General features: G+C 36.4%; 1 protein-coding gene across 1 annotated transcript in view; it reads left to right on the top strand.

The window, feature by feature from the left end:
• Positions 1–10589: 10589 nt before the first annotated feature.
• Positions 10590–21341, top strand: part of LOC133528213 (uncharacterized) — a 53276-nt gene continuing 42524 nt past the window's right edge. The window contains exon 1 of the mRNA XM_061865490.1: positions 10590–10939. Coding sequence (XP_061721474.1) covers positions 10904–10939 — 36 coding nt within the window. The 5' untranslated portion in view covers positions 10590–10903. The remainder of the gene's footprint in view (positions 10940–21341) is intronic.

The following is a 21341-nucleotide window of genomic DNA, read 5'->3' as shown; positions in this document are numbered from 1 at the left end:
TCCACATGGAAAAAATATGGGAACTTCTCATATTTTTATATGGGAACGGAAATTTTCCAGTTTAATTCCAATGAAAATCTCCTTCGTTTCCTGTGATTTTTTTATGAACTTTCCGGGAGCTTTTCCAACTTTTTGGAAACTTTCCGCAACTTATACATCTGTAGTCTAGGGCTATAAAAAGCTTATTCAAAATTGGAGCAAGGACGTAGTCTGAAATAGACTATAAATGTATACACAGTTAATTATTGGCAAATTTTAATTGGCATTTACCCCGCAAATGACCTTTAGTACGTATATTAAATGTGCTAGGAAATATAGTTTCTGTCTAGTTATAATTCCCGATGTGGAAATAATTCCATTAAATCGGCGTTAGATTAAAATGTGACGAATAACACGCATAAACGGAAGTTTAGATGGTAAATAATGTATGAGAGAACAGTTCCAATAATAGGTATTATAAAGTGTGAGAGACGGTTTTTTACCCTTAGAATAAATGATTTGAAATGTTACTTATATCATGGGAGAACACGATATTTTTGCATGTGGATTTCGAAGGTGTTTATTGTATTTCTTGCACGTTTTTGTACGATTATACACGAAAGCTTTGTTGCTCAAAATCGGTTGAGAGATGTGCTGGTCACACGAGAATATGTGCCAACGAGGGTTGTTGACACTCAAAACATTGCTTTAAACTAATAAAAATTGCCTACTCTCAAACTTTAGATCTTAGTAGTGGCGCCATATTTCGAGTATTCCTCGGATTAAAAACGAAAATATACCTTTAAAAAACCTGGAAAAGAAAATATATACTCGGAGACATCTTTACATTACCATCTAATGATTATTGACTGTCAACAATCTTAAATAATCATGTATGTTCTTATGAAACGTTTCAAAAGGAAACATTGAGAGTCACTCGTACCTTCTCATACTGATAAATCGATGTATAAGTGTGATGTCCTAATCGACGTAAGACTATGGTTCAATGTACACTAAGGATACATTGTTTGAGAAGCGAAGTATTCCAAGCTCACCACCTTGTATAAATGAGTCACCTATCGCGAGCTTCCTTTTTCGTCGATGTTTTTTACGCCAAATTGAGATTGACCCGCCAGCGTTTTTTTTTCAACGTAGGATTCGAAAAGCGTCACAAATCTAACCTAATTTAATGGTTTGTATGGGATCCAATTTTTAAAAACTTGGAACAAAACGCCTTTCGGTAAAATGATAATTTGGCAATTGAAAAATCGGGCAATAATCTATCGAGGTTGCGATAGGATACCAATTACCATATAATATAAACATAAAAATAATTATCGGAAAGAGTAGATATGAGACCCTCGGTTACGTGAACATCGAACAGGAGATTTAATGGAATCTTTGCTTCTCATGCAATGTGGTTGGGGACTTTTATCGAACATCCGATAGTATTACATAAATAGCTGCATGCCCCATAGTTGTAACGTGTGTTCGACATCTATAGAAGTCTCTAGCTTTAAGGTTAGTTAAGTACGGCCTACACTGAACCAGCTGGACGATTGAGTGCCCTTTAGATTCTGCGTTTTGACAGAAACGTGGATATTTTGTAAAACCCTTGCTTTTAAACTTTGAGAAGTACTAGGAAAAAATCATCGTCAAACGATTTTGCACGAAGATATAAGCGCCAGTAAGCCAAGGATTTAATTAAAATATATTTAAAGAAAAGTTTGTGTAATATTGTACTAGTAAATTTATTTAATATTATAATTGTAAAGTAGGAAGATTAATGAATAAACAGGGTTTTGCCAAAGATCACAATTAAAGATTTTCCGGTGGTGTAAGAATAAATAAGAACAAAGCTTTGCAAATAAAAAACCGTTGTCAATATCGAAATGGTCGACTTATTCATACAAAAATAAGTTAAAACCAACAACCTACGCATAGGTAAACACTGTGTTATGTGCTCACAAAATTACAATTTTATGGCTTTGATGCCTACATTTGTAAGATATTCTTTTGATATTTTTTAAGAAAACTTTTCGAATATTTACGTAACATAATCCAGGGTACCTACCTTATTTTGTTAAATGAATCATTTCAATATTGTATAAAACGATCACTTGCACTTATTCGTTCAAAGTGATCACAATATGACAAAAGAATGAATATGACTTTGCACAAACCGATACACGGGGATTTACCAATTTAAAATTAATAAATATTACGGAGCACTTGTCCCCAAAATACCAATTACGAAAATGTAATACTCAAATAAATTAATGTAAGTTAGCGTTGATGTTAGTTATGTAGAGATGTGGTCGGTAGAGAAAAGTAAATGAATGTAACATCCCTGATCTGAGCCTTTGAAAAGTTGCTTAATCTGCAAAACATTCGGGAATATATGTTTAACAAATGAATGAGTAACTGTGGTCTGGTTTGACCATCCACGACCGACAGGCTCAATAACGTCACTGAATAGAACTATACAACACAACTAACTATCCATACAAGTTTTAGCGAAATTAATTACGATTACGTATGGTTAGATGCAACTGACCCAATGTCTAATTGACAGACTTCTCTAATCGAGGAAAGAAAACATCAGTATAGAAAATTCTGTCGTTGAAATTTTTTTTTTTAAATTATGTCCTTAAAATTTCATTTAACTTTGCCTATTTTTGCAAGTAATGATAGAATATTAACTTCTGTTAAAAATATTTGTTCTGTTTTTTGTTAAAAATATTTGCTTGTCTTATGTCTCAGCAGGTTGGTTACTTTCCAAAGCTTCAGATCGTGTCGGCATAGCGTATAGGTAGGTGTACTAGTTCAATTATCGAGTGCGTAGTGGCTGTTCTCCCGACCTACCCAAAGACTGCCTAACGTAACTAGCGCTGCCGCGGCAGCCTCCCTGACCCCGCGCGGCTACATTGCAAGATTTTTTTCTTACAACAGTTTAATTCTTAAATATATATTTCTTTCTAAATTATACCATTCATTCAGTCATTGGTCGTTAACGTCTTTAAATTTTAGAAGTTCCGAATCAGAGAAGCATCTAAAGAGGCTTCAGCAATGAAGAAATTCCTTAGATTGTGTTGGTTTCACGATCGCTACGTTCATGACGACCGGTTTGGCCTAGTGGGTATTGACCCTGCCTACGAAGCTGATGATCCCGGGTTCAAATCCTGGTAAGGGCATTTAGTCGTGTGATTTGCATGGATAATTTTGTTCCTGAGTTATGGGTGTTTTCTATGTATTTAAGTATTCATAAATAATTATATATATCGTTGTCTAAGTACCCTCAACACAAGCCTTATTGAGCTTACTGTGGGACTTAGTCAATTTGTGTAATAATGTCGTATAATATTTATTTATTATTTATCACCAGCACGAGCACGATAAAATGAGAGGGTTCAACGCTAAAAAGGTTGGGAATCTCTCTTTTTATATTATATTCAATGTATACATATTCTTTCTAAATTATATGTGTGATTCTGTTGAAGAATCTTGCAATGAAGCCATAGATGTTGTAGAGCAATTCGTGTAAAGGGCTACGTTTGTAAGGGAATGCGAAACCCGCAAATGTATACGCCCAATGATCTCAGTGGTGTAGTCACGAGTTTAGAGGTCTTCTGTAGACGTAATTAAAAAAAAAGTCTAAATAATATAAAATATACTTATTAGTAGGTACATTTAGGTAGCTAAATAAAATTCTGACCCACCATGAAAACTGAAACTAAGTCGTAGTGACTTTAGAAATTAATTATAGAGGTACATCTACACCGCAGTTAATTTTTGTGGATGAATACTGTGCAACACAACACGGTAACATTAAGCAGGTGTTTATGGCGGTGTGGATGCAACTTAAAAATATCTGACTAATTATTTCAATGTTATACGACTGATTTTGAGAAAAGACATGGAGAGGTTAGATTTTTGTTTACATTAATTTAATGTACTTATTCTCGTAACTGCACCACTTGATAATCTTAGAATAAGTTAGACGTATTAAGATTAGTGAGCGTTCCCGTGAATGTGCCATTATTTTATTTAAAATAATTAAATAATAAATTCCGGTTGTAAACCGGAGTTCTATTGCATGTTCAATGTTTCCATTTTGATGTATGTTTGTTAAAACCAAGTTATACAAATTTGTAATAGTGAATATATTGCGTTTTTCTCAACACGATTATTGCCTTCGATAAAATGGAAGGCGTTAAATTTATGTATGTTTTATTGGTATAAATGGTAAGAAACTTTAGGAACGAAATAGAAAAGTGAACTTAGAACCTTATGAAAATGACAAGAAAAGTGCAATCGACATAACATCAAACTTACTTCAAAGGTATTCTATTGATAAAGACATATACAAGACAGAGAAAAATACATATACAGTTTTAGTACCTTTAACATTTTCTTATCTAAGAAAAAAGGGGCAGCGGGAATAGAAAAACTACATGAATGGATAACCTTAGGAGGAGGTTGGACAGGAACGAACGTAGCAGCTAGGCAGAAAGACTGCGAATAGAGAAACGTTCCAGTGTGGTAGTGGTAGCTGACATCCGTATAGGATATGGCACCTGAAGAAGAAGTAAGCACGTAGAACTCTCATGTCACACAGATGAACTAAGAAAGGGTTAGCTAGGTGCAGACAACTTGTGACCCAAAATAGAAACCGCGTCTCTTCCATACATTGAATTTTGACATATGCTAGCAGGCTTGCCCTTGAATCTGAGAACAGAGGGGCGGCAAGTAAAACATACGTTTAGAATTAGTGCTGTTTTGGGCCGCCTAAGAAGATATTTGATTGACGTCAGTCAAAAAGAGTTAAAAACGTTAAAAGTCTCTATGATAGGTACCTGCTTAGAGAAACCGGGCTGTAATATGACTTCGTTACTTCTGTAAGAAGGCATAATGAGTTAAAAACATTGGTCCAGATCAAAGAGTAAAGTAAGCAAATAGGTAGTCCAGATTCGCATCAAGGAAGCTTACTGATCCACTAGAGAGGTTATTCAAATACAGGCATACTACTCTGTACTTAAAGTTTCTTACCAACAAAAATGTATTTTTATAAGCATGTCCAATTATTTTTCATAAGAAAATGAATGAATTGATTTATATTAAGCGGCAATAAGTCGCTGGTCAGTCGTGCTTGCTAGGATGTCGGTAAGGAGGTGCATGGCGAACATGCATAGTTTTAGGGCGTGGTCATAGACGCTTGGTCTCGCTTGGAATCACATGTAGAAAAACTTCCTAAAACCGCCCAAAAAACAGCTATGGTTCAAAACCATGATTTTATACCACGTCGGTGCCAAACAAACATACGGCCTTCCTTATGGTAAGCAGTCATCATAGCCTATGGAAGCCTGCAACTCCAGTTGTTACATGTGCATTGCCGACCCTTTAAAAACCTGTAGACTCCTTTTTTGAAGAATCCCATACTTGTAGCCTATCGAGAAACCCTCAACCTCATTCCACACCCGAAATAAAAATTTAGTAAAGATTTCAATTCAAATGATTGTTCATTTTTGTATATATTTCATTTTTATTATATTTTATATAAAATGAAGTTGGGTAAGACCAGTTAATAATAGTCTTACTTAAACGATATTAGACTTCATTTTGGAACATAGCTGCACTTTTGGATTACAATGTGAACTGGTATAGCTTTTATTCATTTTTGTTTTATAATGTTTATTGATAATTTACTAGTATGTTTCAACTTTTAATATAGGTAATACATGATGCCTGAATGTCGGTTACAAAACATGTATTTCCAACGAGATCAAGCAAGTAGTCATACTAATGTTCAGTCTTGACAAATAAGATGCGTAGACGTGAGTAGGTAGGTTCGACGTCGTGCCATGTGTAAATTGTTCCTTCAGTCCTGTTCGCTCACAAATATTGACATTTTGTTTTTATAACCCAATGGGACATGTCACAAAAAGGCCTTCTTTGTCGGGGACGTATAGCAGCTAGCTTAATAATCTTCAGAATCAAGAATAAGAATAAAAGAATAAGAAAACATTTATTGCCACACAATAAAAAAAGATAGATTACAAAATACAATAACATAAAAAATTAGCATGCGCGGCAAAAGAAACGGACTCGGCATATGCTTCGTCAGTCATTTCATTACAAATTGACTGCGCAGCGCTGATTTTAAGTCCGTCCCCTTCACCGAACCACATTGATATGTACCAAAGAGAATAGTTATATAAATCTTTAATATGTATGCGGGATAATGGAACCCATACCCCCGACTCATCCGACCCGGACCGATTAGACCCGGAACCCGTAATAACGTGACCCGTTTTAACATATTTAATGTTTTAAATTAGAGTTTTGTTATTCGCGCATGTCTTATTAAGTTATCACACAAACCTGCACAGATTTGTGAGCGAATTGGGCTGACCCGCAGTTCTTGATTATGTTGATATGATTGATATTTGTTCAAAACTTAAAGACCGCATATCGCATAGTGATGAAAATTGGAGGTATGTATTCATGATGTTTTTACCATCAAGGAGATTATCCTCAAGGACCAATAAAATCGTCAACCAAACAAAATAACATCATCTGTAAATTACTCCTGAGTCCATTGTGCTGTTGTATTGTAGTGTGTTGTTGTGTTGTGTGCGGGCAGATTTCCGCAACTCGACGACTAGCGCCTATTTTACGTGAGGGGGGATAGGTTAATCCAGCTAGCCCAACTGCTCAAGAATCAAACATTTGATGTTAAGTAGGACCTCGAGGAGATATCTCAGAGATCCGAGTTACTATGCAATTTAACTTTCAGATCAGTTAACAATTAGATCAACCTAATCAAGAAATGCCAGCTCTACGGAGTTTTATGAAACAGTAGGTGAACTGCAAAGTCGAAAAAGCAATGACTTACCTTAATCGATAATGTTTACGTGCTAAATAATGAATAGCCTTCCAGTGCCTGTTAACGTGAGATGCTCTTCAGGTACCATACATGCAAAAACAAAGTCTTTATATTTCAGGCAAAACCTAATCAAGCAAATGTATCCCAAATGTATACTTATATAGGTACCTCTGGTACCTAATATAGGATATTGCTTAATATATATTCCGGGAAAGGTCACAAGGAAATAAATAAAGGAAGTTCCTATTTTGGAAATGGAAAATGTCGAGAAATTTTGCAATGTGATATCTTTCCGAATACACATGAGTATCTACTTTTCGCGGATATCTGTACACCAGAGTTAGGTTTATTCGATGCATCTAAAATCAGTCTTTAAATTCAGTATGCTCTTGCATACTGTCGAAGCCAAATCATGTTGTAACGCATAAAACCAGTTTTGGTACTTATATATATTATGTATAAGGTGTTTATTGTCACCGGTGGTACGGCTGAGTGATCTCTAGTTGACAGGCACTCTTAACATCCACAGTACACATAGCGATGTTCACATTACAGAATATGAATGTTTGTATGTAACTTTTGTAAAATAAACGCCAGTGCGGCTGAACTTCATGACTTTTATTTCCCTATAAGCAACATAAGATAATACAGCGTGACTGGCAGATTTTGTATTTACGTACCGTAACACCACCCACCAACAGCTCCTAACATGTTACAAAATTAACAAAAATCAAATATCTATGTTCAGATCTGACTATTATTCTAATGTCGTATTTCGATGTCAAGATACGCTGTAGTGCTTCGCTTAAGGTGTTGGTGTCCAAGCTCCTTCATAGGCGGACTAAGCTACGGATCTATTTATAAGACCGTGATCCGCCCCATCCTGATGTATGGGTGTGAGGCTTGGACACTACACTCAAGGAGAACAGCCTTCTAGTCACAGAATATATGGTGTTAAGAAAGATTCTGGAACCTGTCAAAAGAGACGATGGCAGTTGAAGGATCCGAAAGCATGCCGAAATATAACAAAAGTACATAATGGCCGAGCCGAATACCAATGATAATAGGTGAGACCAAAACACATCGTCTCCGCTGGCTTTGCCACCTTGAAAGAATGGGTGACTTTGGTCGACCAACTGGACGCTGCCCTGTCCTGTCCTGTTGGTCATCCTAAATATAGTTAGGCGGATAGAGTGGAGACAGATCTCCGTAAGCTCAGCGTCAGCGAAAGCTGACGTGAATCCACTCTAGACCAAGCTAAGTGACGTGCTCTTGTGTTGGAGGCCAAGACTCATTTTAGGTCATCGCGCCAGCCAAGTAAGTAAATAAGTTTAAAGCGATATCTATACTGGTTATTACTGATTATATCAATTCACTAGTTACTTATTCTAATGAACTGCTTGCTGAGATGGCAACATAGCTTGACGTACATAGTAGATGTTAATAATTTATAAATATTGACACGCAATTGCAACTAGGTTAAAAGGTACCCTTTCTAGGAATCGGATGAGTAGTCAAACAAAGATCTGCTCTGTTAAAATAAACAACAAAACGGAGACCAACAATTAGAAAGGTCTAATTTATGATCTGCCTTCCCAATATTTATTTAAAGGCAATAAAATGCTAGCAAATATCACGTTACTGTACACAAGATCAAACTAATCTAGTATCTCGGCACATGACCTTACGGTTCATAACGCAATACGTATCGATATCTACCGTGGTTCTTTCAAATGATTTCAGGCAAACAACATGTGCACGCCACTCTGCGTCTGCTACGGGCGTTGGTGCATGGCGCTTAAAATTCCTTTCGAGAGCGAGAGGAGCGAGGCAGTACCAGCTTCCTGATGACGCCATGCGTTGGAAGGAGACAGCGCGAACGCGTCCTGTGCGAGCGATGCAATGCGAGTCACAGTAAGAAGGAGCGAGACGGCGCACTTGCAAGGAGACGTCGAAAACCCCCGGAGGGGTGTCGAGTGGAAATGACTCTTGTTACATTATACCTAAGGTTAAGATAATATGTAGATAATAAAGTTGTAGTTGTTTAAGTTGGCCAAGTGAGTTAATGATGGGACTCTCTGATCTTAGACCCGGCAAGGAGAAGTGTTTCCGACTGAGTTTAAATTATCTCGACAATATTAGTAATAGTAGTAAAATACTTTATTGTACACAAATAATATATTATTGGCAGTACTTGTAAAAGTGGTTCCCGTTCTTGGCGACATAATCCAGTTAAGTACCTAGGGTGTTGTTCTTGAAGCTAATATGTATAAGTTCCTTTCCATGAGGTTTACACAAATAACCGCCCAAGTTGCATTTTATCAAATGACAGCATATTTAACCCTTGCAAGTTCAATTCTTGCTTGATAATCTGAATTCATTGTCGGGGCGATTTTAGAGAATTAGTAGCAGATTAATCAGTGAATTATCTTAGTTAAGATGCTCTAATGAGCTCACTTATTTTGTATGACCTATTTTGAGCTTATAACATCCTATGTATGATGTGACAATTAATGTTAAATAAATGCCTAAATGAGTTCGATTCTCATTATTATTATATATATATTATGATTATTGCTCGACGCAAAGGTTCAAACCTCTACGGGTATTTTGATGGTGAATTGCCGATGGAAATTCCTGATATTGTATCATTCATGTCATGTAGATTGAATTTAACATGTGCATATTAAAAAGTTACTCACCTAAAATGTGTATACTGTCTTGGAAATTTCGGTTAATAAAGTTATGAGTTATTGTATCGTTACCGTATTAAAGTGCATAAGCACAGATGTAATTATATGTACCAATTTAGATGATTAAGGGTCAAATCTTGGTTTTTCTGGGTTTTTACTAGATTTGACGAGCCGACGACAAATGTAATTTTCCCAGATAGGTATGGGCGTTAATTTATATTGTATAAAGACTTCATCAAATACTGATTGTGTTTCAAACAATGAAAGGCATAGTTTGTATTGCATATATGTATTCCCGCAGTGTACAATTTACGAGATTGCATTCATGTCCAGATAATTGGCTTAACGTAATTGATGCCTTATAGTTTATTTTCATAGGAACGCACCATACCTAATAAAATTGCGATAATAAATATCAATTATATAAATCGCCATGCGCCTTTCTCTATCGACACCCCCAAAGTAGTTCAGACCTCTTTTATACAACAGTGATTACATCCAATCACAGACCTTTAATATCCAAAATTTAAAGTATGGTATATTTAATCAACCCCAATACCATCTCATTGCTATCTACAATTTTCACAGTTACTTCAGTGATTAATCGTTTTTGGTTCGCGATAACACTTTCACTGAATTTGTTTGCAGGCTTGCAAATTTCTTTAGTCTGTCAGCAGTAAATCAATTCAAAAGGCACTCTAATGGAACGAATTAACTCTTAAACTCTTTTATAAAAATATTTTATAAAAAAAAGTAAGCCAACTTTTTAAAGCTTACTCAAATTAATCAAATTTATACCTTATTACGTGGCGTTATGATTGACTCTTCACTTAGAGAAACAATATGCAATAGCTAAGTTTATAGGCCGTAGGTGCAGCCGATTAGTCAGCGTACTTACTCGCCAACTTTAAATTTAATATGTAATGAAACAAGCAACAATGAGCCATATGTAGGTTGGATTAAGAATTAGACCGGCCGCAGATTACTTAGCATGCCTATACAGTCATGCCGGCATCGAGTCAACACCGCCGCACAACGCGCCCGAGTCGCCAGGCGACGGCTGTTAGTTTGATCGCTATACGAACTCGCGCTAAGAACTATAAACAATTTAATTTTGCAAACTTTAGCGCAATTTCCAAACGTGCGTTCTACATTTGAATCTCATTTTCGCGGCCACCGGTGACATTCGGCCGTGTGTCAAATTTTGTGAACGTTATGGTTATATATAGTTTTGGAAAATCGCGCGTATTTTTTTACTTATTTTGAAGGACTGTTTACAATTATTTGTGACTTTTGAGTGGTGATTTTAATTGGTTGTTTACTTTGTGTGCTGGAGTCTGCAAGAATGGAGAAAGGCGGTTCGAAATTAATGCAGATGCAGGTAAGTTTGTATAATGAATTACGACTCGCTTTAAAAAATATTTTAATCAATATTTTGCCAAGAAAAATCATGCTGACCAACTGACCATGTAATCATAGTGAACCATATACCTATTTGTTATGCTTCTAATTCAACATAAATTCATATTTTCCTGGAAAACTTGAAACAACAGTGTATTGTGTGAAACAACTTATTCAGTTGAAGCGTTTTTGAATTATTATCAAAAAACTAGTAAGTTAACCTCCTAAATAAAATAACGTTAAATATGTTATCCAGCCGTTATCGTTTATACACGTTTAAAATTTAAATAGGCCATTTAACTCCGTTGAACTATTATTACTACTTATAGAACCGGCACAAAGCAGTATTTTGCGCCATGAATTGTTGTTGTTTTGACAACAAACCATAGAAGCGGAGTGTAAATCTCGCGACCTAAACACGTAAGCGCCATAATTTTTTACAGCGCTTACGATGTTTTGGTCGCGTGCTACAGGTTGCGATTGTGACAATTTCATTATCGTGATTTTATTAATAGGAAAATGTACCCGGTGTTTTTGCTACATATTTGCTTGCTTTATATTTTTCCAGGCCACTTTTATTTTTATATTGTTATTACAATTAATTCTTAGTGCAGCTAAATACAAAAATCAATTAATGTATATAGATGACAGTGTCATTAGGTCATAGGTAATTAATCTTCTTTGAAACGAGAATGTATTAGATCATTTTCCTCCATTGTACTCCTAATATCGTAAGGCACAGGCGGTAAAGTCGTATAATAATGTGCTGATGTTGATTAATTGAAACGTATGTTACATAAATTAAATAACCCGAATAGACCAAAGGTTTTGAATTTTTGCTAATGGTACCAGGTTCTCAGAACACCATCATTTACTGCCTTACGACAGCTGACTCATATGACTCATTCATGTTAACAAATCTGGTCGATTAATTCTCGCAAGCTCCTATCTGTCTATTGACTTCAACATAAACTCAACCGTAAGTAATGTTATTAAAGTTTATATTCAATCATTCATAAAATTATCATACACGGCGTTGAGCAGTCTCCCGATATGAGGCGGTTTGAATTCCAGAGACGTTCCATATCAAGTGTGACGTAAAGACAAGGGTTCCATTAGGGTTGGCACCTGTCTCTGATTAATTGAAAGGCTTGTCGGTGAAGCTGATATTCGATCTAGTGAGCTCGGAACATCTGTTGAATATTAGGACTCTACATGTTTGTTGGCGTCATTTACATACAATGGTTGACTTCACTATTTTAACTCGACATTTGTTATTTTTTAAGTGGAATGGTTATATTTGTCTTGAAATACATATTTAGTCATGGCCTCGTGGGTTAAAACATAATGTAAATCTATGGTTTTTTGGGATGTTGTGATTTGGTGCTCTTTGGAAGCCGAGATAATGTTTTCGCTGATGTCATAGAAAAATAAGTAAGCTTAGAGTAGTCACATAGACAAAAAACCCATTTAGAATAAGTTTTAAGTGACCTTTGCGGAAACATACTTATAATAAGATTTGAACTTAGTAGGTATCAAGTTACAAGCAAGTTTAAAACTTATTTATAACAAGTTTTACTATACCCCATATACAACTTTTTATTATTAAGTAGGCAACCATATTTGGAGTGAACACTCTAAATTTACTTATTTCTCTATGCTGTTTACTTTTAATTTTTAAGGAGGTATAATCATATTTTAATATTCATAATCAAATACAAAGGTAATCCGCTACATGCTTCGTCAAAACACGAATGTAATCCGCACAAACATCCTCATAAACTTATTCTACATTAATACTAAAAAAATATAATTTCTGCAACAAACTTCGTCAAAACATCTATAAACTAACGCCCGGATCGAAAATTCCGTATGTGTGGCGATAGAAACTTGTTGGACCAGCCAAGACCTAGAGCGAGGATCCCGCCCGTAAACGCCTGCCCAAATCCCTAAAAAGCTCCAGACCAGAGCCTCCTTACCCCAGGGTCCAGCAGTCTTCACAGCGACCGGCACAAAATCGTACATCAGGTTTGACAGATAGATTAACGAAACTTTAATTTAATATGTTTTGCCAACCCTATGTCTACATCTAGAGTTCAAGGGCAGCGCGCTCGACCGTTACAGGCAAACCAACTTATCGGTATCAAGAACCATACGATAATTGACTTAATAACAATGGGATATGGTCGTCATCGACGACTGCAGAAGTTTTGGTTGGTAATACGTGCGTCTTTCACACTTGTCTGCAAAACGCGTGGTGAATTAGGTGGAGAGATCTGTCTTCTTCTACCTTTAGATTTAAAACGTTACAAAAAACGACATACAAATAATTTGATATAGATTTACGGCCCCTCATAATAGTAGTAGGTATGTACCTACATCCGACATGATTGCAAATAGGGTGATTTTTTTCGTTGCTTTTGCTACGACTAGTTCGTTTTCATAGCCGACCTACCGCGAAAACCGAAATTCTCAAATTGCGGGGATCTTTCTCTTTTACTCTCTCTAAAACGTAATTAGAGTGACAGAGAAAAATGCCCGTTGAATGATGCGCCGTTATTACGTTCTTTATATTATACATTTATAACCGACTTATTTAACGACCATTCTCATTCGTCATCCTATTAACCCGTAGGTACTGTATCATAGTTAACCGTAGTTAACCCTTTAACTTCATCCCAAATTTGTGACAAATGGGAACGGTCCGGGATCACTATTCAATTAATCGATGAATTTTAACTACCTAGTTTATTTATTATCATATACACACCGTGAACTCTTAAAACTAATAACAACAACATAAATAAAATTGTTAAAAAACATTACAAACCATTTCACGCAGCGTGATTCTAAGTTAACTAGATACGGATGTCAACTTAAATTAAACATAAAGACTGTTTTCACAGCTAGTCACATATGTGCAAAAACCGACAATACTATGACCCAAACAACCGGTAATAGATATGACTCATTATCACAGCGCATAGTGTCACGTGACGAAACCGTCTTATTTCAAATCTAGTCGAGTATCTTACTGGTTTACAAATGTATTTCGACTTGCCTCTAAACTCGTCACTGGCATAACTGGCGTATTAGAAGAGAGGCCTATGCTCAGCAGTGGGCGATAAAGGGTTGATATGATGATGATGATATAACTACGAGTATATCCCATTATAACTACACTTAGAGGGAATCCACATTTTACGTACCTACGTTAAAAGCCACCTACTTTTCTTCGTTACTAGGTAGGAACCTGAGGTCCAGGGTTCGAATCTTGGTAAGCTCTTTTAAGGACGACGCGCTAGTTGCGGCCTGGACCCGGATTTAGCATGAGTCATCCTTTATTTGAGCGCATAGAGCTTTCACAACGAATAATAAAAAAAATGAAGTACCTATTGTCAATATTTTTTACGAATTCTTGTATCCTCAACACAAACTTTATTGAGCTTACTAGGCTCATTTGTGTGATATTGTTCCATCTGTCTGGTCGATGCCCTGAGTTTTTCAATCTCAAAACTACCCTGAACCAGGCTGAAAGCGAACCTTGACCCTTGGAATTACTACTCAGCCACTGGAACTGATAAAGTAGCAATTTAGTGAATTTAGTCACGAGGCGGCCAATGACACTTCAATTACAAGTGTTTATTTAGACCGACGGCCGGATACTTAAACCAAACGGTTTGTCATTAGAATCAAAAGTTTTGTATAGTTCGTGTCATTCACGATGACACGCAGATTTGTCAAATCTAACCTTTAATAACATGTCAATAAGAGTCAAGGCCCGCGTCGTCTTCAATGACACGATCTGTAAGTATCAATGGGGTTTGCAACTGTCAAAAAAATTTGTAGATGGTGCCAGCATAAGTTTACCTGTCTCCAGTTTTACCTGTTCTCATTCAGACCGTAAATGAAAAAAAAACAAGAATTTGATACTATTCTGAGAATAGACAGGTTAAACCCATGCTGGCGCCATCTGTAAAATACTTTCGGCAGCTCCCAATTGGCACCATGCGAAATACGTGGTAGGAAACTAAACGAACGAAAAAGTCACTTTCGGTGGCTCAAATTTTCATATCATTTGACACGGTCATCCGTCAAATAGTTACCTAATGCTGATGCGCACTCAGCCGATAAGACAAAGCCGAGAAAAAGCGGTAGGTCGACATCATTTTGGCATTTGGTTCCGGTTACGGTACAATTACAAGGCTGTCTAGTGCGACAGAAATGAACTGCATATTAAGGATTGGTTTCTGACTGAGTCGAACACTCAGTGTGGTAGCTATTCAATGATTGGCCGGAGGGCGCACGCGCGGTCGCATCCGCGCGTTAAGTACCAATAATATTTAAACACTTATAATAATAGTACACTTCGAAAAAAGTCACGAGAAATAACATTTTGTACAACAAAACATTTTCATGTAAAATGTTGTCAAGACGAAACCATAAGGCTCGCACTGGCAAGAATTTATCAGATATCTTGTAGAGCCAAGTTCGTAACTCTACAAGCCCTAACATCATAAACTCTACACATCAGTCAAAATATGTGGCTTGGCCGTTTCGCTACCGTCACATGGGCGTAAGGTGAAAAATATATTCACTATTCACAATTTTTTATTATATAATGATTTCTGTAATAACGTTCCTGAGTCATGGATGTTTTCGACGTATTTATATTTTATATTTATATTTTATTTTTTTATTTATCGTTGTCTGAGTACCCACAACACAAGCCTTCTTGAGCTTACTGTGGGGCTTAGTCAATTTGTGTAAGAATGTCCAATATTTATTTATTTATTTAATGGTACCTACGTATTCTACTATACTGTTAGTAATTTTTGTGTAACTTCTAGATTATTACAAAGTTCTGTTCAGAACCTACGCTCTTAACATTCAACAAAGGTCGATTGTTTCGCCTTGTCTCTTTTGTAAAGCCTTGTCCCAAAGTAAGGTTGGAAATGTTGGAATTCGTCGTCTGCACTAATGAGTTTACGTAAGTTAATGACGGGACGGAATTTAACTTCATGTTTAAAACAAATTTCTTTGTTTAGATATTTAGATTGTTATTCAGTGTAGATAGGTTGTAAGTACGTAATTAGGTTTTGAAGAACATCTATTTAGTGAATATTGTTCCTTTTATACTTATTTCGTCGGGCATATAAAAATTAAGGATCTCTACCGCGGTAATATTTCAGAATCTTTGGCTGGTCCATTCATTACATATTTGTGCTATTTGCAGGCTCTTTTTATACGTTGAAGATATTTTTTTCTATTGAACACAGTAGTAACCTAACTTACCTAGTTTACCTACTACAGCTGAAAATATTTTTTCACATCACCTACTCGGAAAAGGGCTTTTTCTTCCGTGCTAGGAGGGATCAAAGTAACACTTTTCTGTTCTAGGACACTATTTTGTATATTTTTTGCATACTACTTTTTTGAGCTTAAATAATATTTTGAAACATAATCATTTGCTCATAGGTGATGTGAAAAGCAATATGTGTCACATCATCAAATGGGAGCAAAATATTTTCCATCATAGGCATCTATTTTAGAATCCTTCGCTACTCATGGGATTTTATTATAAAATCCTTCACTTCGTTTAGGATTCTATGTACGCCCTCACCGTAAATATGTCATTTTGTTTCCTTATGACAAAATCTACTATTACGACACTTAAACGTCAAACCATTTTGGCTACAGCGTAGTCAAAAGAGATATGCAAAAGTAGTATAGTACCTAGGTAATAATAATAAATAATAATCTACTTACTCGAAAAACATTGACTTACTCAAAAAAATGAAATAAAACGCCGTCATACAAATTACGCAAATTTACATCGATCGCTTCTGAAACTTCTTTTTTCACGCCTTTATAGCCCTCATAAAACAAATTTGTCCCACATTTACCGATACATCGGACAAATAGATTAGTTCAGGTAATTCAGGTCAACTAAAACGCCGCCCAGTGCCCTATATCGGCCGTTTGTTGTCTTGTTGACTCACGCGTTTAAATTGGACTAAACACTTGACGGTATCGATTGGATTGGATAATACGATAATTGTGTCGACGAGAACGCCAGTCACCATTTGTGACAGCTCATGCAATTTTCAATCTAATTCACACACTCCAGGCAAAGATATATTGTATAAGATGCTTAAAATCTAAGACAATTTTGTGCTTTGAAATTGTCAGGTAAACGAGATGGCCCTGTACACAGATGGTACTGTCACTCCTCACTCGCAGCCGAAGCAGCACGAACAGCATCCTAAGTACGCTGGCGCAATGTTGGGACTCGCCCCTAGTCAAGCGGTACGTGCAGCTAGACATACCTGTTGCTGTGCCGCCGCGAAACTTATAAATGTTATGTACTCGTTGTTTTGTTTGTTTTGTCCAATTGTTTGTTTTGTCTAATTAACTGTAATACTTCAGATATATAAGTAATTGTTACCTAACGTCAAAAACGAAATAAAGAATTCAATTTGTACAGCTCCATACATTTTGCGGTAACTCTTGATTGTCAAAAATTGACGTCGTTTATCTGTATCAATTCTCTTTACTCCAGACAAAATGTATGGAAACAAGAAACAAAACTTGGTTGGTTTCTAAAGCCCTGTACCACTAAAAAGCCTTCAGTTCATCTTTAAAATAATAAACTGGTATAACTTGGAATATAAGCAACGACATTGGACATTGAAACAATATAATTAAATATGTAGTCAGTAGTTTCTTTTTTAGGATAATTTCCATACTTTTGGTCGAGGGTGTATGGTGTATGCATACGTAATACTTAAACTTCAAACATTAGTAGGCTTACCAAGTGGGGTCTGAAACAGAACCCTGAAACCTGAAATGTTAAGAGAGAGACCTTATTGCGTTATCTCCAGAATGTTTATTTTATTGAATGGGCTAATTAATAAAGCAGGTACAAGCAAGGAAAATAATTGAGCCCAAAATCAGAGCAACATTTTAAGGCACCTTGGCTTCGGACTTCGGTTATCTACAGAATGTACAGTATATTTTTTAAATTATTCTACAGACAATGAAAATAGGCTATGACCTAACTGGCACATTTTATAGAAACACTGCTAAATAATTCAGCGGCGACTACGCTTACTTTCGGAAATTGGGCCCAGGACCTTGACGAGAATGTAAAATTACATACTGGACCCAAAATGACTAAAGGTTAAAACAATTATCTTCATATGTAATGACAGCCATAATATTATTATGGGGTATAGATATTCGGTAGTGGAAATGTGCTTACGAGTATCTACTGGGGTAGAGGAAAAGGTTGGGTTTAGGGTCCCTTGTGGTTTAGACCCTTATGCCTCTTACGTACATACGTATCTGTATGTAGTGAGTACCTGACAATTTTCGTTGTATAATTTAACAACATATAACATAGTATGTTTACAAAAGTTAACTGTACATATTGTAGCCCAAATCGAAATAACTAGTAAAAATCTGTTAAAGTTTCTTAGGTTCCGTTACACGGGTGCCATCCTTAAACAGTAAACACGAATGAATCTTCCATGAACGTTTCCACGGCCGTCAGCCTAACTGGTAAAGTAACTATCACAATAAGACCCCATCACGTGGTAGCAAGGTCTATAATCTCACTTCAGTGTGCATTCCAGAGAATCCCGTGGCATGTTTAATGCATCGCAGCGGTGCACTGCACGAAGTTGCCACACGCCTCGCCTTACACGGCTTCCGGGGATGTTCTAAGACTTCCATAAACCTGTAGCCTTCCTAACTACGAAAAAAGTTATTAGTACTTATTATTACGTGAAGGGCTTATCAATGTATGTTATTTTATGTTTTGTTTTTTAATTCCATATTAATAAAATATAAATTGTATTTTTTCATTTAATGCATGTTAGTTATAAGTTATAAGATGTAATGTTTTGAAAAGTTATATCCCGCCGAGTTTCTTGCCGGTCTCATATTGGGATACCCTCCTACCATTTAGGAGGAATTTAAATCTTCTCGGGTGGTGAGGTGTAGCGCCGGCGTAACTTTATTTGACGTTTATAAGCGCATTGTAATATGCCTACTTGGAAAATAAACTATTTATCTTTATATCTGCAGACATTTCTAGTTTGGTGTTCTGTCGAAATGAGCACTTATGGTAGTAGATTGTTAATCAAGGGATGAAATGGTGTCTTTCACCCGAGTTAAATACTCGTCTTTTCATTTTTAATAGGAAAGTAGGAAAGTAAAATATTAAAAAGGAAATTAAGAATTTAATAGGTACAAATATCGTTATTTATGCAATGGAGCATAAATTATCAGAATGGAAATTGTACAACAAATCCATTTAAAACCAACATTTTAATTACTTATCTTAGAAAAAAGAAAAACGTACTTAGAAAGAGTATAATGTAGATGTAACATGGTTATCAACATAGTCACCTGAAGGTCTCATACCTGGAAACTAAGTGAGCATTTGCGAACTCAGTGATTCTTGTAGCGTAGGCGCGGCTGCATCGCCAAATCCGTCCATACTCCCACACTGGCACCAGCAAAGATGCCTATTACGAATAAGTGAGCGATCCTTTAAGTGCCTTAATAGGGCATGGTGAATTAGTGAAGATTATTTTTACAAGCTTTTATTTAACTTAGTCAATAATAACAATAAATATTATAGGACATTTTTAAACAAATTGACTAAGTTCCACAGTAAGCTCAATAAGGCTTGTGTTGAGGGTACTTAAACAACGATATATATAATATATAAATATTTATAAATACTTAAATACATAGAAAACACCCAGGCCCATGAACAAATATCCATGCTCATCACACGAATAAATGCCCTTACCAGGATTTGAACCCGGGACCATCGGCTTAATAGGCAGGGTCACTACCCAGACCCACTAGGCCAAACCGATTGTCAAACTTACCCTGTTTGTTTGTGTAGCTGAAACTTCACATACCTACATAAGTAACTTGGGCGACAACGCAATATTATGGTACCATCGAGCTGATCTGATGATGGACACAGAAGGTGGCCATAGGTACTCTGTTATAAAGCTTCACAACACAACCTAATTGTGTTCCAGGTTTGTTAGAATTGTCTCGTTGAGTACCAGTTGCCTGTTGAAAGGAAAGTACAATCAGCCATAAAATATTTTATCTGGTTGCCTTCACCGCGGCCCCGAAACCTGGCTACGCTCAAACGGCATCATCAGGCTAGGGGTCGTGGGGTTGGGTAACGATCGGTAGCAAAGAGCTGACCAACACCAGCAGCACACATCGTCCACAAAGAAACGGAGATTGACCTCCCCACATCGGTGGGGAGCGACCCGCCACAGCCGAAAGGCGGAAGCGGCCTCTCATACCTGATGAACCAGTCTTTCTCCGGGACCACGAAGACAATGTTGTGTGTGTGTGTCAAATTCGAAACGTCGGTTAATTTTAAAGCTAAATACCCGATTGACTCCCGTTAAAGTAAATAATACTGTGTAATATTTGAATCAGTATTTTAAGCGCTGCCTAGGTGGGCAAAGAAATCTGAGAAAACTGACTGGCGATATGATAACTATGTTTATGAAACGTACTATGACATGATATTGGTATATTATCTTGAGTAATTTTTGTCCAGACAGACACCTAATATTGATAAAAGCTCGCATATAATACCAATAATTAGGCCGGTTCACACGAGCTCGCGTGACACAGACAGGTTAATAGGTTCTGTTATTGGTACATATGTCGGGGAGTACTAACAACACTAACTGACTATCGATGGACCTTATGTGTATGTAATGAAGTTTTAAATTTATCCATTTACACTGTGGACGACTGTACATGTACCGATCGATGTGGGGCGACGCCCGCCTACGTTTTAGGACATCCTGGATAGGGTTGTGCCATGGGATACACAATGATCCTTATTATTTATTATTAATTAAAACTTTATTGCACAAAAGAAAAACTTAATGTACAAAAGGCGAACTTAAGATACAACAATACAATATATTAAGATTAGTTTTGACAAAGTACCGGGAGAAAATGAATAAGGTACTATAAAAAAATAAAAAGGTAGCTAGGTGAACCGATAACAGTTGAAAAGTCTCCTGGATGTCTACAGGTCCCCCTTGTCAAATCCAGACCTGATAAAAATGTACTAAATAAATATTTCGACCTGATAAAAATGTACTAAATAAGAAATCGGGGAATGTAGGGGAAGGTTGGGTAGCTAAAACTGGGACCTTAAGGAAAATGTTAAATGAAAAACATTTTTTTAGAAACGTCACAGAACTTTACAGTCTCTAATTGACTTAATTAACTATTTATTAATAAAATGAAATCACTTTTATTAACACACATAGAAAAACAGTCAACTTTTGCAACCCAATCTTGTACGGGCCTGCCCC

Source organism: Cydia pomonella, chromosome 19, assembly GCF_033807575.1.
Source record: "Cydia pomonella isolate Wapato2018A chromosome 19, ilCydPomo1, whole genome shotgun sequence".
Lineage (NCBI taxonomy): Eukaryota > Metazoa > Arthropoda > Insecta > Lepidoptera > Tortricidae > Cydia > Cydia pomonella.
Note: the sequence above shows the minus strand (reverse complement) of the source record. Positions and strands in the feature narration are given on the sequence as shown.